The 25,235-nt window shown below is 40.4% G+C and overlaps 1 protein-coding gene across 1 annotated transcript; it reads left to right on the top strand.

Annotated features, from left to right (window-relative positions):
* Positions 1-912: 912 nt before the first annotated feature.
* On the top strand, positions 913-19,289 carry nobox (NOBOX oogenesis homeobox). Its single transcript, XM_088603066.1, has 8 exons — positions 913-1,493; positions 4,191-5,075; positions 6,091-6,197; positions 7,124-7,284; positions 7,759-7,868; positions 8,232-8,505; positions 12,589-12,974; positions 18,748-19,289. The coding sequence occupies exons 1-8, from the start codon at positions 1,448-1,450 to the stop codon at positions 19,203-19,205; spliced, it is 2,427 nt and encodes an 808-aa protein (XP_088459192.1). The 5' UTR covers positions 913-1,447; the 3' UTR covers positions 19,206-19,289.
* Positions 19,290-25,235: the final 5,946 nt, after the last annotated feature.

Below are 25,235 nucleotides of genomic sequence, written 5' to 3'. Positions count from 1 at the left end.
GGTTAGCAGCATGAAGTCCAATTGTATTCTGTGTTGAGTTTGATTTTCAGAAAGCTTTTGATAAAATTCTCCGTAATTGATTAATTCTCAAATTTCATGCAATACACAGTGGTAGTAGTGAGTGTATTAGGACTGAATACTTGTTAATGGATAGAAAATAGAAAATGCTGATATTAGATTTAATTAGTTATGATACAGATCTATATTATGGCCACTATTCTTAATTTATACAGTAGCAATGATCTACACTCTGTACATTTTAGTATACTAGGTATCTGCATATTGTATAATAGCAAAATAGAAGGATTAGCAAACACTGTTGAAGCAACAAAAATATCAAAACATAAATAGAAATGTGCCTTTAAAATTCTCAAAACTAAAGTGAACTCCATAAAGTAAGTAAAGTACTTCTGTTTTCATTGAAAGTTTTAAACCAATTATCATAAAGACTCAAATTTATTAAGCACATTCTCTGATGAAGTTAAATGTAATTAAATAGATTCATTTAAAACCATAAAGCTAAGTAAATAATTGGTACGGCTCAATTCTGTGTCCTCCCGTAAAACAAATCAGAAAAAGTAGCTCGCACTGCATTTTTTTTAAAGTAGCTTCTGAGGGCACACACCTCGCTTTTACCGTGCATTCGTTTGCAGGATTTTCTGTGTGCTTACGGGGTCGCAGCACAGAGCCGAAGGCACACACATACAGTACATTGTGAGGACAATTTGAATACGCCGATTAGTTTACCTAGCAGGTAAGAGGAAAAGGGAACACCCCCGCAGAAAAACATGCATTTCCCCGATAGAAGGCGCAACAGCAAGGAAACGACTGAACTGTCGGGAGGCAGAAGCGCTAACCGTTACCCCTGCTTTCCACTGAAATATAAAATAAAGAATTTGTGTTTGTGTTTGTGTTTGTGTTTGTGTTTGTGTTTGTGTTTGTGTTTGTGTTTGTGTTTGTGTGTGGTTAATTTAAAAATAGCTATAGCTATTAATTAAAGAGAAAGAACACTTTTATGTCTTTAAATACTAAGACAACTGAACAAGGCATACTTGAAAAGACTGAGACAACGAAGGTGAAAAAGCAATCGTCTTAATTTCAGTCAGGTGTTTGCACCTAAAAGTCACGAAGCAGGTGTTACTTTGGATCGAGCCATTAAATTATCCTGTGATAAGTTACATTTTAAACACTAGAAACTTCAAAGCGCACCCTTTGACTTAGAACACAAAATTAACCGTTCATTTTCCGCAAATTATCTAATGATCTTCAGATACGAAACCTAAAGTTTTACAATTAAAGAGTGAACTTCAATTATTTCTGTTGCCATCACCCACCCCGTGCAATCTCTAGAGAGATGGGCTATCCTACTTTCAGAAGCGAGGTCGGTCTCAGATTAAAAAAAATAAAGTCGATTTGAAAAGTTAGTTGACAATATCCTGTTTGTAAAATGGAGAAGGATCAAAGCGAAAACCAGGAGTCCGTTAATGACTTCGGTAAGAAATTGGGTTTCTTATTTTATGCGTGTAATCATTGCATTAGTCAATAACTTAATAAACAAAGCGATTGATTGTAAGGGTATTTTGAACTAAGCATTATAAAGAACCACCAATTTGCCTTTCCAATAATACCATTTCAGTAATCCCACATGCGAGTTGTGTATTAATGTATAATAAGGCACGCATTAAACTCACCTTCCCAGTCAGTTAAGGAACTGTTAATGCATTAGATTCATTATATACTATTTTTACAACTCCAAATACGACTTCTTTAAAAGAAGTTAAATTATTTCATGCGGAACCTAACTGTTGTCGGTGAAACTGTTTGAAATTACCTTACAATTAGGAAATATTTCGTTCCTCGTTTAATCTGGGTTAGTTGGATTGTTGTGTTTAAAACTCACGTTTTATACTGCGAGTCGAGAGTTCTTTCGAGTTTAAGAAGGAAAAGCACCCCTATAGAATGGTAGCAGATCAGAGTGAGGGTTTCTGTAGTTACCACTTACATTTCTGTCACTGTTTTTCACCTATTGTGGATAAATTGCATTATTTTGTTGAAACAAACTGGTGATTTTTATACGAACGTGCATGACTATATGAAGTTGCTTGACTGAATAGGCTGTCTGTGGTTTGATACAGTACAGTATGTCACCTTGGGGTACTTGTTTACTGGTATTAAATATACTGGTTGCTTTACAATTCCCATGTTTTAAGCGCAGTCTCTTCCATAGTGTAGGCCGTGTTTAATGAATCGGTGACCAAATCCTGAACGTGATTTATCAAGCATCATATATAATCGCCCCAGTTGAACAGATCTCATAGTGTAAGGAGAAATCTATCTGCTGTCTCACCTTTGGCCTTTATGACTTCCTCATCAATGTATAGAAAATGTATAAAGAGGAAACGGCCGTTTATGGGTACAAGATATCAATAGTAAGAATAAGAGCGGTGAGGAACCATCGGTATTATCTCCGTCTTCCTGTGCAATTTGTTGCCAAACCTTTTATCAGTAGAAGATGAAAGGAACGTGGGTGCAGAGAATCCAGCATACAGTATTTAAGATGCAAGTAGCCAAAGCTGATTTATCAAGCAATGCATATAGTATCATAATTTCTACAGTTCAACACCTCCATACCAGAGCCTGTAGCACATTACTGTACAAATGAAGAGACTTTGATACACAGTGATCAATATTACTCTCTTTTCTGGCTTCTTGGGATGTAATGTGCCATGTTGTTTCCAGACTTTTAAATGGTACTATGTTTGCATATTTCATACAGTGCTGCTAAAATGCTTGGAATCACTCACAGAGAAACTTGGGAAGGACATATATGTATCTAAAGGAACAAGTAATAGGTTTATTCCATGCTGGAAAAAAAAGGAAAAAAGAAAACACAACGTTTTGGCCGTGGAGCCTTCTTCAGGTTCTTTTTTCCTTTTTTTTCAGCATGGAATAAACATATTACTTGTTCCTTTGCAGCCTACACATGCTGTCGCAGCTACCCACCTGAACATACTGTATATGTATCTATATACACATGTATATGTGAATTCCAATCCCAGAACTTCCTGTAGTTGGACGGGGGGTCCTTATTTTGAGGGACTGCAGGATAAGGAGTCCCCAGGTTTAGAGTACTTGGAGACCCATATAGCTGGAGAAGATGAAAGTGGGAAATGTGTGATGGAGGTCTGCAGTCAGTGAGGGTCCTGATTTAAATTCCAATGTCTCCACAAAGCATAACATCAACTTCTGGTACTTGTCAGGCACCTGTAGACTTTGCAGTGATGTCAGTGGGGGGTGTAGTGCTCATGCAGCCAGTACTGACTCACCTGCAAGGACTGTGGAGCTCACAGCAGTTCAAATTCTGAATGGCTCTGACAGGTGTGTGTATTTAAGGTCCTCTTTTTCCCCAGTGCAATGAAGTGGCTCAGTTAGTATGTTTCCTTGTAAGAGGAGTTAATAGACAATTAGTGGTTACAACTTGAGTGGGTGCAAAGAAATGTGAAGGGCACCCAAAATGGCATATAAGATAAAGAAGAGAAGATGTGTGTGCAAATTAGGTAAGCTTCTCCTACAAACCATCTACACTTTGAGTGAAGGCAAAGTATAAATTCAGGATAATTGTACTGTTGGTGTATGCAACCTGAAGAGGAGTGTTTACTCTCATTAATCAAAGTATTGTTTAACAAAGTAAGTGTGAAAAGAGTTATTTAGAGATGTGAATGGCAGAATCAATAAAATATTTAGTGCTTTTTTATTTAACACCAATTATGCTTGTTAAGAAACAGTATCAGAGGCTCATTAGATGTTGCAGGGATAGATAATTTGGTATCAAATGAAGGATGAAAAATTAGTATTCAGGATACACCAGCATTTTTGCTAATCAGAAGGAAAAGAACTGTATTTAAAGGTATTGAAAACATAATTGATGTCAACTATATGTATTGTCCAGAACCAGGCTCCTTACATGAAGTTGGAATTATAACCCTGTTCAAGTGGGGAGCTGCAGCAGCATGTGTAGGCTGCAGAGGAAGGAAGGTTCATTACATGCTGAAAGGTCAAGAAAAGAAACTCAATATTTCGGCTGTGTCTGAAGAAGGCTCCACAGCTGAAACATTGTGTTTCTTTTCTTTAACTTTCAGCATGAAATGAACCTCTACCTTTTCCTTTACAATCCTGTTGTTTCTCTGCAGAGGAAGAGCAAGATAGCCTGCTATGTAAAGAGCAGCTGGAGAGTGACCCAGAGAGCAAGGCTCAGCTGGGTCTGAGGCTGCAGCTGTCCTGTGAGGAGGATGAGGTGGTGGAAGAGGCTGTGGCGAAAGATGTGAAAGCAGAGGCAGAGGAAGAGGAGGAGGAGGGGTTCAGGAGGGAGGTAACGGATGTGAGGGAGACCCCCCCCATGTCTGCCTACCGCACGGTCATCATCGACAGTGAGCAGGCGGGGGGCGGACCAGAGGAGAGCAGCGTGGTGAGCTCAGAGGAGGACTTCTGTGTGCTACAGGTGGAGGGTCGCGGGACCCCCAGGGGGAGTGGCCAGTTCCTTGGCCAACCTAGCATGGAACCCGAGAGCCAGATGAATTTTGTCACTGTCTGTGGACGAGTAACAGGACTGTTCGACTCCCGGAGGAGGGAGCAGGCAGAAGAAGAGTTTTCCAGCTTGCCCACCCCGTACTGCCAGCAGAACACCTCAGGCTCATACCACGAGGAGGAGCACACGCCACAGCTGGGGACCAAGAGGCCTCGGCAAGCTGCAGCGAGTCCGGCTCAGCAGCAGACGGAAGGACCCATAAAGCTAGAGCAAACCGAGGCTTCGTCCAGTGACCCTGCCTTGGTGATCCCCTCCAAAGTGCTTAACCTGACCGAGTTTCAACCAGTTGACCTCAAAATCAACTCTGCTTACGTCACCCGACGCCATACCCGCTACTCCAGCCGGGCTAAAGTCTTCCCAAACTACAGGGCAGCCGGAGGTGGGGCGGCCCTGGGAGACTCGAGGGACGGTCTGAAACAGGATGAGTTAGCCGACAGCGGGCTCATGCCTCCTGTGCCCAAGAAGAAGACAAGGACCCTCTACACCACTGGTTAGTTCTGTCGTCCTCGTCGCTGATTAAACCCTCTGATTACACTATTTGGTTACTTCCATTCGACAGATCACCAGTGGAAGAGTCAGAAGGTGACTCAGTAGAAAAAAAGTTAGTAGATCGTCAATAAACAACTAGCAATCGGACCAAAAATACGCCAGTATATTTACTTTTACTCTTCCTTAAGCTACTATAACAATTTTATTTTGAAAATGGAGACATTTTTATTAATTTATGTGCCAGAAAATCTAATGGGACTGTGCCATAATCTATTTGTGTTTCTTACAAATTGTGATATAAATCCATACAGCTGGATTTTCTTTAGCACTCTGGGTAGTTCAAGTTCAAGTTCAAGTACAAGTTTATTGTCATTACACTCATATACATGGTATATGGTATAACGAAATGCTATTTAGCTAGCTCTCGGACATAAGTAGTACAAAGAGAAAAAAAAACAACAACAACAATACAATTGTGTAGCAAAAGAAAGACAGAGACAACAGGCAGTGTGCAAAAAACAACAACGGACGATGTGCAAAAAGAACAACAACAGGCAATGTGCAAAACAACAAAAAGGTAACAGGTTATGTGCAAAATATGTATCAACAGAATAAAATAAAGGGATAGAAATTATGGGGAGTGAGCTTTTGACATGTATGGTAGAGGTAGATTTTCAATGTGTGTTTGGGTTTTTGGTAAGAAAGAAAGGAAGAAGGCACTGTGAGGTTCAGATCATAGGTGAGAGTGAGAGTGAGAGAGGCTGGGAATTTAACAGTTTCATAGTGCGGGGGTAAGAACTGTCTCTGAGTCTGGTAGTCCACAGTAGGGTACTGTGCTCAAGGGTAGAGGAGGAATCAGGAATCCAGAATCCTAACCATTATGCCACACTGGCCCCCCTTTTCTTAGAGTCTCCTGGAACCTTAAAATAAAGGTAGCATTATTTCTTGAGTTATGAGAATGAGTGGTTCATTGTCCTGGATAGTTTACTACTCTAACGTTCTTGCTGCCTTTGCAGAACAACTGGAGGAGTTGGAGCGCCTGTTTCATGAAGACCACTATCCGGATGGAGACAAGCGCAAAGAGATTGCCGCTGCGATAGGCGTCACACCCCAAAGGATCATGGTGAGGGAATTGGTCATTCGCCTCCTTGGACTTGGGGGTTGATTTTTGTTCTGCAGCTTCTGCATCATTGTTCTAAAAGTCTGTGTATGGGGGGGGGGTAAAACTTGAGCCACCAGGGGCGGTGTGAAAGCTAGAAATCTGTAAATGAATGGAGAGATTTGGAAAGCAATTTGTTCAAGCAAGTCCAGCCTCCTGCATACTTTCTGTGGCAGAAAGGTTTATTCTCTTGATGTATAGGACATATTGATACCTTCCTCTCTTGTTCTCTATTTGTCTTTACCAGACGTGTTACTCAGTAGGTTAAATTGATTGTATACCTGTTCTCAGTCAGCTGTCTTACTAATGAGGTGATTTAGTGCTTAAATAGCCAAAAGCCAAAAATCTAAATTATGCCAATATCCAAAACACACATACTTTAAAAATATATATATATATCTTTTTTGTAAATAGTAAATACTGATGTTTCTTTTGATGCTCAATACGGACATTGGAATGAAATATTTAAATAATTTAAACCATTAACGTGCATTGTTTGTATTGTGTTTCTCTGCATGAAATGAGTGTATGTTTCTACTGTATATTTTGCAAATTTAATGCAATTTGGATTTCTTGCATGCTCTCATTGGTTCAGAAATCAAGAATATTTCAGTCAGAATATTCATTTTGCACAAAATTAAAAGCGATGCAGGTTTTGAAAATAGGGATGTGGTAATAGCTAGATTCAAACCCTTCTTCTCTGTCTTTGATTGCAGTCTAATTTCAGCTTTTCAATTCAAGGCGTCTTACTGACAGCACGAATATTATCTGTGCTGCCAAAAGCACTTTCACAATAGCGTATATAAAATCCACCATCTTCCTCTCCCCTGTGTACCACTGTCTGTGTCTCAATCCAGTCTTCAATTGCAGTGACATGCTTCTCTCTCCAGGTCTGGTTCCAGAACCGTAGAGCAAAGTGGAGGAAAACGGAGAAGAGCAACCTGAAGCAGGAGAAGAAGTCATCTGCTAGTAGCATGGCAGTCACACTGACCAGCACCATTGCAGTGCCCCAAGTGTCCAGCCATATTGCCCTCACAGCGCCCCCTGCTGGGTAAGGTTTACACGTCTTACAGGGATGTACTGTACGATGTAAAGTCACATGCCTGAGAACACAGCCTTCTCTATAGTCCCTACTTTTGTACATAAAGGTGTGTGATTTTCTTATTTTATTTTTATAGAGACAAGTCTTGTGCCTTCTTCACTGTCCAATTACATTGTTGAGGGAATTAGATTGATTGATTTCTGCTTAAAAAAAACAGCAAGCACAGAGTGATCGAAAAGGAAGTGACAGAATCCTGCTGGTTACCGTTACAGTGCCATGTCGTTGGAACCAGTTAATTGAGAACCGTGCCAAAATAGTTAGATAAGATCCTCAGATTAAATAGTTTTAATGAACAAGTGTAACCTTTCCTATGTCCTTGTGATCTTGATCCTCTTAGGTATTTTTAACGCCAACACTTTCCACTTACCGTACATGCATTATTGAAACTTCAGCCTGTTGTGTTCAATCTGTGTCTCTCGCCAGAGGCGGTGTGCTGGCTACAGTTCACAGCCAGCCCATTGTCCCACGGATTGTCCCACAGCCGAATCAGAGTCACTTCAGTGGAGTGATGACCACCTCCTCCAGCCCTCCTGGTGAGAATCCCAAAGTTTATTTATTAAAAACGTCTGTGCTGCACTTTCCATATGGTTTTGCTTTGCTCGGGGGTAAGAATCAGCACAACACTTTAAAACGGCAATAGTATGACCTCATGCATTTTGTGCAATCTATGCTTTTTTTAAAAAGGATATATTCTGTACAGTAATGCATTCATGTCTTATTCAAAACACAATGTCCTTTGCCAAAAAACATCACAAAATGTAAGATCAAAGTTGGCTGTTGGGTCTGCTGGGCAGCCCGCTACTACCTATCAAGGTTTCTAGTGGGAAGCTCAATCAAGATTTCGAGTGGACCATCCTTCAGTGTTGTCAGTTTCCTATGCTGTTTGCTTTGCACAGGCCTGATGATCACAGGACACAGAATGGCTGCAGAGATGGGACAGGCTACACTGGCGTCCGCTGGCCAGCAGGGGGCACCGATGGATTACCTGCCGTGCATCCCCAGCCCTCCCCCTTTGCGTCGTGCCAGCTTACCCCTTGGCACCTCCTTCAACCCCACCAATCATATCATCCCCCTGATGCTGGACACCCCTGAAAGCTCAGGCACACAGGGCTCCCAGGAGGGCCCTCCCAGGGAAGGCCTGAGCTACAGCCTGCACAGCGAGAGCTCTGGGTGAGTGGAGAAGGCAAGCTTGGCATCCAGAGCATTACCACACTTCACCACAATTACTAAAGGGTCCTGTCTGCCATTTCATGTTTATTGCATTTCTGACACAAAATGTACGGAATGGTCAAGCTCTCTTACACTTTATTTGAAAAAGCAGGTTTATTGGAATGAGAACTTAATCTTGGCTGCCTGCATTCCATAGTAACAGTGTTACTTGCCAAAAAAAGGTAAAACAGCTTGGAAAGGTGGAAACTCACTTCCTATCCCCCCCCACCTTCCGGGGTGCATCGCTCTTAACACAGCCCCGTCACCCTCAGGGGTGTGTTGCACTTAACACGGCCCTGTGTCACACTTGAAGAATTTGAAATCGCACGCTCTCAATTCAAAGCAAAACCACATAATTATCATATTGCTGGCTGAGACCTTTGAATGTCAGTGTTTTACTATCAATAGTTTAGTACTGTAGTAACCATGTGTGTTAAAAAGTTGTGATATTTTTGCGCAACTGTTAGATGATTTGCTGCTGTAGGTGAGTTTCCTAACAGCTGTGTTGTTTTTCTGTCGGCGATACACAGTTAAACAAAGGAATTAGAACTCTTTATGCTTTAATTTGTCACCATGTAAACTAGACCATATAGAAATCAGAGGCATTCTTTATTAATTTTATTCCTGTTGCACACAATTTCTTTTTCAGACAGCAAGGACCAGTATACAGTAGTTTTTTTTCCTGTGGTTCACCAATGACAAATCCTAAGAGAATGTTTGCAGATCATGTTATAAACAAATTATCAGTTCATATTGGTATGCATGTTCCTTGTTTGAAATACATCTGCTGGAGGTTTTTATGTCGAAACTGCATTAATTTTTCAGAGATCAAAGGGTGACCTTTCTTTTCAAGTGTGTGTGAGCTATTTCAGGTATAATCCTCGTGAAATCAAAGCACTTTTTCTTTTTTCTTACTTTCATTTGTTAAAACCTAGACCACTATTATTTTATGGGCTCTTGGTTTTAAGAGAGGCAGATTTATAGTTAGAAAGAGTGATGAATAAATAATATCAGTGATGAAAGCCTTTCAGTTTTCATACTCTTGTATGACAGGAATTGGCAGCTCCAGTCTTCAATGTGATGGAATCCTGCAGGTTTGCCTGTCAGTTATCTATTGATGAAGAACAGTTAATGTGACATTTTATCTGGGTAATTAGTTTAATTGTTTAATTAAGATCAGATCATAGGTGGAACTAGATGACTCTGTGGCGTCATCCATCCCTGATCTACATTGTAGATAACAGAGGGGTGTTTTCAAAGAAAAGGAAAAAAAGACTGCTAATGGGTGAGAAATCCAAAAACAAGAAAAAGCATAACAAAGAATGAACAGAAGTGTTCTGTTCATTGCAGTGGCAGACATAAAGCAATTTGTCATATTGCGTTTTGTTTTTTAGTGTATCATCACAAGATAAAGGTGTTTTGACAACATGTAAAAAATCCATATGCTGTGTGAGAATGACAGCGGTTCGATTCTGTCTAAAAAATGATCCATCTACCCCCTGAGACAATCGGTAGAAGGGGCTTTAACATATGAGTGCAGAAACCCCATATCTAAAATTGGCTGATTTATTGATGATGAATATTGTATGTAAAACTCTACAAGTTACAGTTAAGATGTCCCGGTAATTTTATTCATTTGATTAACAGTATATAGAGGCAATGCTTATTCTTTGAAGTGTACATGTTACTAACACAAATCTGGAAATAACTAATAATGTACTCCAGGATGATTTGTGAAGATCTGATTCCTCTTACATTCGCTCCCAGACCTTTAGCTTGGCAAAACCATCAAGACAACTTTTTTCATGCTGAACTGTGCCAAGGGCTTCCTCCACATGTTTTTTTCATTCTGTGATTACAGAGCAATGACAGAGAGCAAGTGGATCTGCTTGTTAATTAACTCGGTCGCATTAAAAGTGTGATGATCTGAGAATAAAAAAAAAACATAGCCTAAAGCTATAGATGACCATCTCATGTCTGTGCCCAAATATTTTAAAGCACAGAGAGGATGTTAAGAAATGACTCAACTCAGGGTGACACTGGGTAAGTGTCATGATATATCAAGAGCAGCTCATGCTGATTATGAATTGAATTGGCATAAAAAATAATTATAGCGTGAGACTAATGTAGTGCCTTTGAGAGAGCTAACACACATTAGCAACACTGATTATAAATGAGATATTACAGCTTCTAATCAAAGCATGCACATGAGCGTAGTCTTTAGGAAAACCTGTAAGATTCGATTTGGCAACAAATGCAGTTTAATCAACAGCTAAAAGTCATTAATCACGCCTCAACAGTTTCATAGTTTTTGGTGTGATTTCTACAGTGTGGTTTGTGAAATGAATTATTCGTATTAAATTGATTTAGGAAGATTAAATTGTCAAATGAAGCAAATTATGGTTTAGTGGTTTTTGGAGCTTTGGCAAGAGGCTACAAAATATTATGCTTTTGCATAATGAGAGGTAGTGCTTGCAAAGAACTAAACAATTAACAGCTGTATCCAATAGCTTCACTTGTTCTTGAGGCAGAATTTCTGTTTTGTATCCATATACAGTATGCACACTTTACTTTGCATACAGAATTGCCATTGTTTTCTGCAATCTTATGAGAACTCTGTCACTGAGCAAATGAAATCATGATCCGTTCTGAGGTTTGTTGTACACAAGGCTGAAGGGTAGTTTTCAGCAGTGATTGATAGCTGACATTTGTTTAATTTGCAAGTGTCAAGTGTGATGCAAATTCAAATTTTTTTTACATTATTTTGAAAATGTTTTAAATATTTCCAATACATTAATGGTAATGAAACAAAGAAAAGCTCTATAAAATATTTTTTTGCATGCAGAAGTGTCCACAAGTGGAAGATTACATACTATTGTTGATGCTAGGTTTAATATTGATAATGTTGTGTGAATGAATGGTGTATGAATGGGCAGGCTTGTGATTTCATCGTCCCTGTCATGCTTGCTCACGCTGTAGTATCGCTAACGGCACAGGAAGCGCCATCAATGATAGAGCTGTCAGTCAGGCCATCGCCACAACAACGAGATCAGGAAGGAAATGAATACCACCTGTACATATTTAAGACCTGCCCTTGTGACTCTACGATGCCCAGTATTAGTGTATTTTCACCTGGTTTATGCATTGTCATCTGTGAGCTACTTTGTTTTCGGCTGTGCTAGTTTACTGACCTTTTCTCACTTTTCAGATTACCTTCTGGCTTTTTGCTCGTGCTTGTGCTCTTTTTGGTTTTGGGGCTCTTGCCTCCTCAGTTTTGACTTTTGGATCTCCTTCGGTACCTTGACTTGTGTTTTTCATGGCCTTGACCCCTGCCCGTTTGCCAACTTCTATAATAATATCTAAACATTTAAAAACAAAATAAAAAGACATACTGTATTAAATGAAATACAAAAATATTAGTACAGTAATAAACTTTCTTTTGGCAATGCTCTTTAAATGAAAGAAAAATTCAGAATAGAAGCTGAAGACTGTGCTTAAGACCTTCCTAGAACTGACAGTTCCGGGTGTTTAGAGCAAGACCATTCACCCAGCACGGTGTGGTGTGACACAGAACACTGCCTCATGGACATTAGGGTGTGTTTTTGTGTTTTTGTAACATCTCAGCATTCACTTCAGTTGTTCTCTTTGTCACTCTCCTCCCTTCGATATCAAACATGATGTCTGTCCATTTTTCCTTCCCAGTCCTGTTCACCCATCTTCTGCCAGTCCCTTATCTGTTCCTTCTCTTCGCCCTCCTGCTCTTCTGCCACTTTTCTTCTGTCTCATCTGAACCAGATATCCCCCATTTCTACCTTCCAGCTCCCTTCAAGATCCACCTGTCGTGTGTTCAACTCTCACTTTTTGTTTTTGTTAAGGTTTTTCTGTGAATTGTTTGTACCGTTAAATTTTCCAAGTTAGTAATTGTCTTGACCATAAGTTACTTTGAAAAGTAACATTAGCTAAATTGAGAATTTTAATGATCAGTACTATTGCAGAGAGCAATTCTTTTAAAATAGTTTAGTAAAAAAGTTATTTCTTTTCCAGATCAAATACCTCCTCACTGTGTGACTACAATGAACATTTGGGCACCTCCGTGAAGGTGGACACACAGCATTATCTCCACAGCAACCCGGGCACCAATCAGCTGGCTTCTTACCAGCTGAGCTCGTTTCCACAGCAGCACAGCAACCTGCTGCCTACCCATAGCCTGAACTCTGGCCAGCTCCCCCAGTACCAGCGCCTGCCCTATCTCAACACCAGCTGCCCCCCAAGTGCCAGCCTGGCACCCACCCCACCTGTGGACTCCAACCCCTCCTACCTCGCTTTTGGAGCAGCTGGCAACACTGGGGTCATGACCTATGCCTCAGGAGGCCGTGCCTACTTCCAGACACAGGGAGGCAACCAGATTCTGCTGCAGCAGGGAGTCCACGGTGAGTTCCTTTGAATTTGGTTGTGTATCAATGTCTAAAGGAGAAGTAAGTTTAACAGCTAGAAGTTCTATAGAGTTCTATAGGAACACATTTGTAAACAGGTGATGAGGACTGACGTATCATGTTCTTAGCATGTTTACATCAATGGCAACATCTTTCAGGACTAAATGCAACCAATTAAAAAAAACATATAATTGGGATAGGGAATTGTTCTAAATAGTAAGATAAATGCAACAGAAATTAGAAAGGACAGAGGATCTAGAGGGCTCATTTAGGGAACAATGCTTTAAGATTTCTTTGGACAATAGCAGGAATAAAGAGGTGAGCTCAATTGCACTGTTGTTCAGTGAAGAACTTAAGAGCCCCACTACGATGTGTGACTGTGTATCCCGATGCTTAGCGACTTGCTAAGAGAACTTCACACCTTCCTGAATATCATGTGCTGTAAATGATTGGTTTCTGCTAATGCAATCCCAGTGAATATTCTCATATTGTTGCATTGGCCTCAGTGTTACCTTACTTACCTTTCCTCAGCATTGCCTTACTGTGCAAGGTTTCTTATTCAGCCACAGGGATAAAGAAAGGTTTTTGAAAAGAAAGGGCCAGGTTTGTTCATGTAACAAGTCTGGAAAATCACAACATCATCTGCAGGTCTCTGAAGAGTGTGCAAACTCTTGGTGAGCAGCTAGCATTGCTGTGTACCAGGTATGGCATTCTCCTAGATTTTGTGGATCAGGCTCTGAAAGTTGAAAATTAGTCATGGGGAATTTTATAGTTTGTGGGAACAGAACATACAGATTTACTTATAATAGAGATTTGTTACAATAGTGTGATATCCTTATATTGTACACCCTAAATGTATTGTGTACACTTTCCTTAAATTTATACTTATTGTTAAAGCGTTTTGTGTAGCCTTTCAGAAGGTAATATGCAGGCTACATAAAGCCTAGTTATAGGAAGTTTGATCCTTTCCATAATCTTAAAGTTAGCATGATGGAAAGGCGATTCATCAAAGAAACAAAATGTTCCACCTTCACACTCTCTGAGGACTGCCTCATGGTATTGAAGATGGAAGCTTCACCTTCACAGCTTTCACTGCACATGGTTAAGAATGTAACACCTGTGTGCCTCACTGAGCAAATGTACTGAAACAAGAAGCTATAAGAGGTGCCACTGTAAGAGGGCCTTCTCTGCAAAGAGCCCTTAATGTATCAACATGCCCTTGGTTTGCATGTCCGTCAGATGAAATGGAGGAGCTGATGTCTGAAACTGGCCACTACAGATTGTCCTTACGGAAGGTACAGTTGTGAACCTATAGTGATTTGTATCCATCCAAATTGACTTTGCCAATCAGTAATGGATGTTACTGGCCAGAAGCTGTTCTTTGTGTGAGTGAAAAGAACAAATGACCGATTTAACATCATCTTCTTAGGGCCATCATGAAGGTTTCTGGTTTCCTTTCAACCTGAGCACTAAATTACCTAAATTAACTCAGTATTTGCTTAATTGAACATGTTGAAGCTTTTCCTTGTTCCTTAGAAGACTTATAAAATCTGCTGGGCAGCGGCTATGAGGACCGGAACTGGTTACTCTTTCCATAACCATCCTTAACCTTCGGACAGTATTATAGGATAAGCCAAAATATGATGAGCTACTGTATGTAATCACAATTGGAATAAGTTGCACCAAACTGGCTTAGTTTATGTTTTAAGTAATTTAACCGAAAACAAGTCTGGTTATGTCTATCTAATTCACACTTTGCAGGGCTTTGTGTATAAGCTTTTCAGTCCTTCACCACACCGTCTCAAGTTGCCATTTTATGGATTGGAGGATGTTTCACACTCTGTGCTTATAAAAGACTTTATCTCTTTCTTGGAGAGCACTTCAAAATGGCGAATAGACTGTTTAATGTGTTTCATAACACACACGGGCTCCAAGGCTTCAAGAGGTGAAAGGGAAGGTGACATTTTTAAATGGCAGACTAATAAAGGCAGAGTAGCAGCTAATAGACGAGTCATCAGTCTTCTCTGATATTCCTTTCATTCTGGAGTGTTTTTCCATTTCTTTCCCCTGAGGTCAAAGGACATGACAGCCGTGGTTTCTCAGGCAGACTTGTTTCTATAACATATAATAAATACAATGACAAAAAAGAGATTTTTTTCATATCCATCCAATTCCTAAAGTATATTGCTTCAGGGGAGGAAAGCCAGAGGGTCAAGCACTTTGCTCAGATTGGATACGCTGAGCCTTGTAGGAAGGCCGTTGAGGATCACTCAGACGGCGACTCCGACACCGTGCTGCCAATCACTTAGTTTCAGAAGCTATAGATTTTTTTGCTTTGCTGCATGTGTTGCTCCGCTGCTATGAACAGACAGGGCCTGTCAGCCTGTCCTCTTTCAGTCACAGTCAGTGGGCTGGGGGAGGCTTCTTTATTTCCTGCCCCGTCAGCCCTCTGAATGCTTCTAGAGGTGACCGGGTTTGGGTGTCATTCAGTGAAGTTCGAGTTTTGTTTCCTGATTTCTCAACTGGTATACCTTGGCACAGTGGTATGCCTTCAGCCTTTAACAGGTCTGAAAAAAAGCCACACTTGGGGGAAAACAACCCAAATTGTTTTTGTTTTATATTGTTTATACTGTTCATTCGTGGTATGAAGTAACCAAACCAAAGTGTTGTGTTGCATATTTAGTACACACACGTGACAAAGGCCATGCTCCAAGATCTTTCGTGTGGGAATCACTTGCGCGGCGAGTTCAGTTTTTCAGATTTGTCAGATGTAAAAAAACAAAAACAGAATACTTGAGAGTGGCTGAGCCAGAGCTCCTTGTTTCACTGACAGCGATTCTGCAAAGCTGTTGAGTTTACAACATGAGGCCTGCACAGAGATGCAGGCTGTTTTCATATGCGCACTGAAATGAACAAGGGTTCCTTTAGCTCCATCCAGAGTTTGTCAGTTTGTCCTGGTCATTTACCCTGTTGAATGCATCTGGATGCAGCTTGGTAATGGGTTTATTTATAATTCTAAAAACAAATCAAGAGAAACTTGGAAAGAGAAAATTGGAAAGAAGCTGGCATTGTACTATGGGTATGCGTTTACTGTAGCTGTCATACTGTACATAAAAATGAGAACGCGTGTCAGTGTGTCCTGCAATCGAATCTGGCCTGTTCAGGATATAGTCCCATCTTGCTTTTATCATAAAGGGTCTTGGTTGCTGTGATGTTTGCCAGAATTAAGGCTTTTGGATGGACTATTGGTAGAGTGGGTGTACATTACCAGTATGTCCAAGGTGATAAATTCAAAATTGTTACTTTTACCTTCTCTAAACTACAGTCTCGGCTAGTTTTGTTCTCTCAAGATGTATATACTGTATATACCTTCTTAAGCATCTGCCACTTTATCTTTCTCGCGTGTCTGTCCCACTTTTTGTGAATGGTATATTTAGCCGAGTCTGTATTTTGCTCTATTAAATACATTGCATACAGTATGTACAAGCCTTAATAGCAACGTTTTATTTTTTTCCCGTTTTACCACTTCGATGCGTAACATCTTTAGGGTGTTTAGTCCATTTTCTCAGGCTATTGCATAACGGCTTTGTTAAATTTTTCATGCTGCATTCTGCCTAAAGCATTTTAAAACACTGAACAACCACAACAAAAATAAAACTGTCAGATGATATTATTTTGGTAACCATAAAAAAAGCTAAAAGGATAAATTACAAATGTTTCTCTTTCAGTTTGGAGGCATAGAAATAGACATCAAGTGTGGCTGGAAGGTTTTTCCATTATTCACAAGTCTCGGTACTAAAGGATTTTCCTTGCAAGCAGGGTCTATGAGAAATTAAAGTGCATTTTATATTTATGTAGCTTGATTTATTTAGTGCATTATGGGGTCATGAAGCAGATCTCTGAAATTAAATGCATTTCAAGTTATTCTACAATTTATGTGTGTAATTGAACTATAGTTAAATTATTTTCTACTATATATTCTACACTAAACACTGCTGTTGCATCTTTTTACAGTTACTCAGTATTATTTACCAACTTAGTATTCAGTTAAGCATTTTGCCTATGTGCACTTCACAGTAAACAGAAAATAACATGGACCAGATATTTGCTGGCTGGAACAATCTGTAAATGTATCTATGTCCAGTTGAGTAGGATTGTCATAAGATGGTTCACCAAAAAAATAATCCAAAAGCACCTGTTTGGTTTGGAGCCATCTTACAGTATATGTCCAAATGTCGTGACCCAGTATGAAGCAGCCTGGAAATTGGCTTTCCTAAAGCTGTCTCTGTCTGATTTCATAAATTTCAGCCCTTCTGTGGAAGCTGACAAAATCGGTAGTGATGTAAAGTTTAGAGACTCTATTGTAGGCTTGGCGGCGAGACACTTTATCTTTATAGATTCTAGCTGTATTTCAGCACAAGGACAAAACAGCCTGGCTGAATAGAGGTCAATGAGAACAGCGTCTGAGATGATTTATTGTAGTGCCAAGGTTCAAGAGCTTTGGACCAGCCCTTGTACTGAACTACATAGTACATGAGCAGTTTGAGGTACAGATCTGTCTTAAACCCATTTGGCTGTGAGAACAAAAGCCAGGCCACAAGGATGAAATCATAACTTCCCCTCTGACGAGGTGGAATGAAACGAGCAGTTGCTGCAGTAGGGAAGATGAGGTGTAGGGGAGGATGATGCACAGGTAAGAATATCTTATACATGTTTGATTCTTTGGATGCGGTGGTGCAGTAGCCCTTTGCTCTTGGACCTCAGCTGCCAACTATTAAACTCATGTCTTTGCATGTTCAGATGCAGCACCTTGTATTGGACTTCTGTGTGGCCAAAGGCAAGCTGGAATAAATAACAGACATGAAATAACCAATTATGTACAGTACATGCAATAACTAACAAGCAGGAGCACTTTTCAGCTTTACCTGGAGTGACGTTTCCTGTTGGATCACTATAGGACCACTTAAAAGAATATTTTTGCTCCTACTCCATTATCCTCATCTACTTTGTTATTACCTTGTCTTGGAATTCATGTTTCACCTTATGTGAAGTTTTATGTCTGTTTGTTTCTTCTGCAGAACGATTCCAGAAACCTCAAGTTTAATTAATAATCAATAATAAATTTACAACGTGGATTTAAAAGGTCATTTTAACATAATAGCTTCCCAGCAATATTAGAAATTCTCCAGTGTTGACATATAAATTGCTTTTGTGTTTGTTCAATGGAAAAACTGCAATGCATTTGTTGATATTGGGCATCTCCTGCAGGACCAAAAAATCTAGTGATTGTTTAGGCCCTGTTCCAGAACCACTACACTGACTGACAGAAAATGCAGGAGCATTACTTATTATGTTACTTGCTAAGGAAATGTTTGCTGCAGTTCTACACTCCAGTGAGGCAGTCTCAATTCTCTAATAAAAATATTTGGCAGGGTGCTCCCCTTCTTTCTTCAGGGGCACCAGGTATTGTACCGTTGGGTGGATTTTTCAAATAGCCAATCAGTTTAGTCAACCCATTTAAAACAGCCAATCAGGTTATTCTGCTTATCACCGGGAGGAGGGAGGAAGCCCGAGTATCCCAAGCACATTCCCAAGACCATGTGGAGAATATGCAACACAGTATCCAGGGTCGGAACTGAAAACAGGACCCTGATGCTGTGTGGACTGTGTGGACAGCAGTGCTTTCATTGTATCACCCAGACACCCGCTCTAAAGCAATAGTTTTGAAAGGAAAAATTTCTTAGTTCATCTGATTTGTGTTGTGTTTCAGGGGGAATAACGACCTTTCAGGCCTTTCCGTGGAACGACATATACGGCCAGCCCAGCCAGTACGCCCCTACACTCTATCAGAGAGCGCCGTACCAAGGCCTAGCCCGGGAGCAAAGCCTGTATCAGCAGGCCCCAAGCCTGATGCCAACCCAGCGTTATATTCAGGTCCAGAGGCCCGCCGCAGGGTCGGCACAGAACCTTTTCCAGGGGACCCAAAGAATACTCCCTGCTCCAGCTGTGTACCAGCCTCCCCGGCCCATGCGGGCTGAATTCCCGGCCCCGGAGAGCTCCGAATGTCAGGACACGCCGGCTGGGACAAAAGAGCCGGACTCCAGCAACAGTAAGTCAGACTGCGACTCCGTACAGCAGACGCTTCCCGAGCAAGTTACAAGCCAGCAAGCCCGAGGCACGGAATCCGACACGACATTCGAGTGTGACTTTTCACCCATTCACTTCTGAATGCTTATCTAGCTTTGTTTTCTGTTACCTTGTTTTGTATTTGGACTCCGGGATTTTGCTTTCAATTAAAAGGCTTGGCTGAAAGTGACGTCAAAGGTGTTTTCTCTTTGTTCCCTGAGCAGCAGTGCAGAGGTTTCCTGAGCGCCACTGGTGCTGGGTGGGCATGACTTGGCCAAGGTGTTCTGAGCTTAGCTGTGCCACAACAGCCACTGCAACTTGCCTGTGATCAGTGTTATCAGTGAAAGATTCACCATTCCCCAGCAAAGTGTCATAGAGCTGACAGTGTACCAGGTAGTGTGGGTGGTAATAGCAGAGAAGAGTCTCCACAGTTCTTGTTGTTATAGGTGCAGCAGTAAGCCGAGATAATGAACTGTTGATTCCAAAGCTGGAAAGTACAAAACAGAAAAATAATTAGTGACTCCAGATGTAAAAAAGCCTAGTATTAAGCTTGTGCACACCTAGTGTAAGCTCTTCCGTTAGCCATGCCCAACCTTAACACCAAAACGGGGGAGGCACCACAGTTGTCTAGACCAGGACCACCCTAAAAACACAGAACTCCTCTTTCAGACACAGGAACGTTTTTTTTTAGCATTTCCCATGTCACCTGTTCCCTTTCTTCTCCTGATGTCAAAAAAGGAGTTAGTCACTTTAAATTGCCTGTATGTGTGCACCCTGCCCTGGTTTTGTGTTCTGTCCTGCCTTGTGCCACTGGGATAGGTCCTGAGTTTTTGTGACTCTTAGGTGGCTTTCTGGGCTTTTATGGGCAGATGCTGTTGTAAATGGCTTGACTTTAAGGTGCCACATTGGCAAAATGAATAAGAAATCTGTATCTCCTTAAATGTTCTCTCTTGCTACTTGTCCGTGACGCTAGGAAGTGTTAATATGGAGAGTGTATGTATCCATATTAATTGAATCTAGCTTGGGCAGAACATGTCGCATATCAAAATGAGTTTTAAATCCGAGTTTAACAACAGCTGCCAACTATTAAAAAGCTCTGTGAAGTTGGCACCCCTACAAACAGCACAACAATGAAACCCAGTGCATTTGTTTGCACTTTGTTCCCAAGATATAGCGACTTATTTATTAGGAGTTGTGACATTTTCCTCCCTCTCAGGATGCCACAGGAGAATCAATCCGGCTCAGTTCGTTTGTGCTCCATCTGTGCTGTTCAAAGCAGCATCTGAGGGTCTTTCGTTTCCGAGATATGACACCTTCTTGTTTGGGGGAGTCACATGACTCTTGTTTCTGTTGTAACGGCTGAGTTACGTCACACTTCCTGAGACATAAGGTGCTATATCTTGGAAACGAAAGCAGGACAAACACTTCTTTCATTGGCACAAACTAGCACAAACAGAGCAATAACAAATGTGCAGGTTTTCATTGTTTATGTTGTTTGTAGGGGTGCTACCTTAATGGAAGTCTATTAAAACTGTCAGTGATGTACAGTAATAAGTTAAAAGATAAGATATTCTGAACTTTCAGAATCTGATGATGTCATTTAGGGGAGCCTCGCAAAAGTAATTTTTTGGGGATCTACTTTCAAGTGCTCTCATTGAGATTCTCTCATTGTTTCTTTTCAAAGGCACATCACTTAAATTTCAGTAGAAAACGTAGTGAGAATAACCAAAAAAATCTTTCCAGTGCGGCATGAACTTGTGCTCCAGACCTGTACAACATCTGCTTGTCCTGTTAAATACATCTTCCCTTGATTAAACATGTCTTGTAGTATAACATCAGGAAAGAAAGTGATCCTTGTGAACATTTGCATTACATAATTCAGCCTTTTAAGGCTGAACTCTCTGGCCTGTGTGTCTTCAGCCACAGTCCACTGGGGAGCTGCTAGTCTTGGGCTGACCCTGATGCCTTTTGCCTTTTTGCTTTGCACAAGATGTATTATCTTACCATCTATATATGGAAATGTAATTGGTTTATTGACCTGGCTCCCGTTCTAGAGACAAACCACGTGTGTTCTCACCTGAACTCGGTCACCCACATAATTGTTGGCCATCACTTCAGTTCACACTTGTACTTTTGTACATGTTAACCATGACAAATTCTCCACAGCAAGCTTTCATAAAGGAGCTTTAATGAGCATAATCTCATTTACCCTTTCCTTAAAGGATTTAGACACCCAGTGTTCTTTTGTGTAAGAAAATGCCTCCTTTTCTTAGTCCTCAATACACCTGTGGGTGACTTTTTTGCATAATTGTGCCTGCCTTTGAAGATTTGAAATGCTTGGATCAGTTCGTCTTTCTGATCAAGACTTAAGGGATTTCTTTAACTTGTCTTTGTGTGACATTCCTTTCAGACTGGGAATTATCATATGTGAGTTCTTTTCTGCAACAATAATATTCTTGTAGCTGGGAGACCAAACCTGTGCACACAATACTCCTGGTGTCTTGAGTAATCCTGAAAACCCTTCCTTTGAATTAAATTCTACACATTTCCCTAAAATGACCAAGCTACATATCTGGACTCATTGTAATGAGGTCTTAAAAAGATGAGATTCTGAAATCCCCAAAATAAAGGCAACTCAGTGCATTTCTTTTTAAAGGCATGGTGGTTAGCCCTTTGCTCTCAAACATTAATTAGAAACTCAGTTTGAAAGACTTCCAGGAAAACAAGGCTGAATAAATGGCTAAATCTTAAACTTAAAAAGAATTATTACACAAAAGTCATTACACTGATTGTTTCAGTTGGCTTTTCTATTGATTGTTGTGTGTCTCTGTTGACCTTGGGGACTTCAGCATACCCATAATGGAATCCTGTCCTTGGGTGGTGGCAGAAAGTTTTTTTGGGTAGCGTTGGCCCGCACGGTTTAAAAATGCCTCCATTCTTTGAAAAATGTCCAAATTCTTCTAACACCCCATGCCACACTCACTCCAAGCTCAGAATTTCTGTTTCAGGTTGTTTAGCTTACCGTGATAATTTTTTTCTTGTGGGATTTTTTTTTATTGAGCATTACAAAATTGGTAGTAATTTCAGGTTTCTTTGAATAGCTTTCTTCAGACCTGCAGTTCTGTGGGATGTTATTTGTGTTTAGAACTAAAAATGTAAAAACCTGTACCAGACATATGACACATCCTCCAGGCAGACCTTCACCTCACCTTAAGGTGTTTAGCAAAAACAAACTTGCCACTTCCTCTGACCTGTTCTCTAAAAACTCTCTGTAGTGAGGATACTGGTGCAGAAAGGCAGCTGCACATCTGCCAGGTGGAAACTGCAAATCAGTGGTGCTTTACAAATGGGTGCCGTACTATTTGATAAGTTATTTGGGAACCTTTGTGCACTATACATTGAGGGAATGGTATTACAGTAACGTATTTAAAAGGTTATTCAAAAAAATTGTAATCTGTAGAAGACTTAGTTGCTTTACTTTAATCATAGCAGCATTTTAAAAAACCTAGCATACAGAAAATGTACCACATACATTTATTATACCCAGCATCTCGGGCATTACACAACATTTGCCTTTTATTGGTAAACAAATTAATGTAGTATTGTGACGAGAACAATATTGTTGGTGAATACAAGCGTAGGACTTAGCCATGTCACTGGATCAGAATGCTAGAACACATTTACAACAGGGCTCTTGAGCAGTTCAGCCTGTCCATCCTCATTGCTTAGACATTTCCCCCTTGTCCACTGACACTAACGTTTGACCACATGATGCTACACATATGCAAAAAGAGCAGCTTTGCTTAATCTCCACAGGGAAGATAAATTAATGCTTTATCTGCTCCAAATACAGCAAACAGGGTGACCATAGGATCCCAAGTTCATGGGGAAACGTGACAGAATTTTTTCCTAACGTTAAAAGAAATTGCATTGCATGTTTCCTAAATTGAGAATCGTTGCTTAATAACAATGCTTGAAAGTGACAATAGAAAAAAACAGAAGATACATTTCTGTTCTAAATATCCAAATGTATACTTTCTGGCTCCCCAGTGAGCCTGTATTGAAGTGGTTAGAAAATGAATGGAAATTCGCACATATACTCTTTTATTTTGTCACAGTGTACAGTGTTTTATAGTTATTATTCATATATTGACCATTTAGCTTCTCCAAACAAATCATTAACATTGATCAGCTGTTTTCTGGGTTTTTTTCTGACCAATTCTAAGAATAATGACCAACTAATCATTATCAGAAAATAATTCTATTAAGTACCAGATGTAATCTCAGGCAAAGTGTACTGATTCAATTACTCAATTGTCTTTCAGTTTAACAGTATTCTAGTGCATCAGTTTAACATACAGTAGCATCATATTATCACAAGCAGAATTGCTCTGATCCAGCTTTGAAAACCTTTTAAGAGCTGCTTTTGCTTGAATAAAATATGTGCTGAAGCATATGAGGATGCATCATGAGGATGCTTTATTTCAGTTTTGTTATGACAACTGGAATACTAGACTGGACTCAAGGGCTTGACTAGTTTTTCCACAGGAAAACTTCCACAGTCTTTATGTGGAAGACAGCCTAGACCCAGCTGTTGGATATATTTTGCTCTGTAATACCAGGTCTGTTTCATGGCTGCCAGACATCACCTACTTCCTCTATGAAACTCTCCATCCAATTGTGGTAATCGGTGAAACAGTACTCTTTAAAAAAGGGAGATTGTCAGGCACAAGGCAGTATACACCCTGGATAGGACGTCTGTACGTTGCAGGGCACAGGCAGACACAAACTCAGACACGCACACACTCACACCAGGGCCGGGTTTCCAAGAAGCCAGTTAACCTACTAGTAGGGAAGTACAGTAGGAGACCAGAGGAAGCCAGAACAGAAGAAGACCACATGAACAGGGGATAAACATGCAAACTCCAAACACGTAGCACCCCAGGAATTTATCCCAGGACCCGAGAACTGCGAGATGGCAATGCTAACCATTGTGCTACCATGCCACCCCCCATTAGTTCAGTGTTCATACATTTCCCGAGTTTTCTAGCATTCTGAGCCTTGAAAAAGACTCGCAGCAAGACTTCACAAAGGTGAATAGCAATAAAGTATCCACAATCGTCATGCTTCTGACTGCTCAGCTTGTGTGGTGAGATCATTAAACTCTAAAATTACTGTCGGAGTCCTCATTTGTTTCTCGTAGGGGGCATATTTTTGCCTGTAGCTCATTCTTCAACATAGCTCAACTATTCTTCATCATAGTCTCTCTGTTTCTTCTGAACAGCAGGGAGGTGATTAATTCTCTAATGTATTTCAGTGGTTCTCTCTTTGCCTCTCTGCTGTGCTATTTAACATTGCACTGCTCTCTAGCTAGGGGATCAGCGAAGATACAGATCAATAAGGGCTTGTGGCCTCTGCTCTCAAAGGCTCTAACCTTGTAGCGATTCACAAAAGTCAGTCTTCTTCGTTAAATGCAAAAGAAATATTCTGCAGTCTTCAAATCTGACACTGAATGAGCGATGGCAAGCCAGGAATATGGTTGGCACTGCAGACTGAGGTCTGTGATGCCAGTGTCTCAGTGCTGTGGTGCAACTTGGGATTTACGTTTTGAGACAGACTTATTTGCATTTTTAAAAGCTGTGCAAAATTGCACCCTTGAGGTGCCAAATTATTAAAGTACTGTATATCAATACTCCCTTGACATGCTTTGTTTAAGTAATTATTGCTATTACACTGCATTTTCTTAGACAATATGCAGCTATATTTTGTATCCGCAGCATTTCTGGATATTCTTTTCATCACAATGAAGCTGATCAGCTTCACATTGATTCTTTGCTTTGATTGATTCAAAGCTGCTGTGTGGTGCATAACATGTCCTACATAACAGGAAAGCTGTGATAGACAATCAGGAAAAAAACAGCAAACACAGAGGTTCTGTTTTGTCTAACGCCGTCGGATAGTAACATTGGAATCATTAGATACACAGAATTATTTAAATTATTTCATAGACGTATATTGGCACTGGAGAGTAAATGTAAAGAACAACTCGAAACCAAAAAATAACAATCAAGCTCACATGCAACTGTAACTGAAAGGAGATTTTTCTCATCCATTGGCTCTGACACTGGACTC

The sequence above is a fragment of the Lepisosteus platostomus genome, chromosome 13, assembly GCF_059453375.1.
Source record: "Lepisosteus platostomus isolate fLepPlt1 chromosome 13, fLepPlt1.hap1, whole genome shotgun sequence".
NCBI lineage: Eukaryota > Metazoa > Chordata > Actinopteri > Semionotiformes > Lepisosteidae > Lepisosteus > Lepisosteus platostomus.
This window is presented reverse-complemented; position numbering and strand designations above follow the sequence as displayed.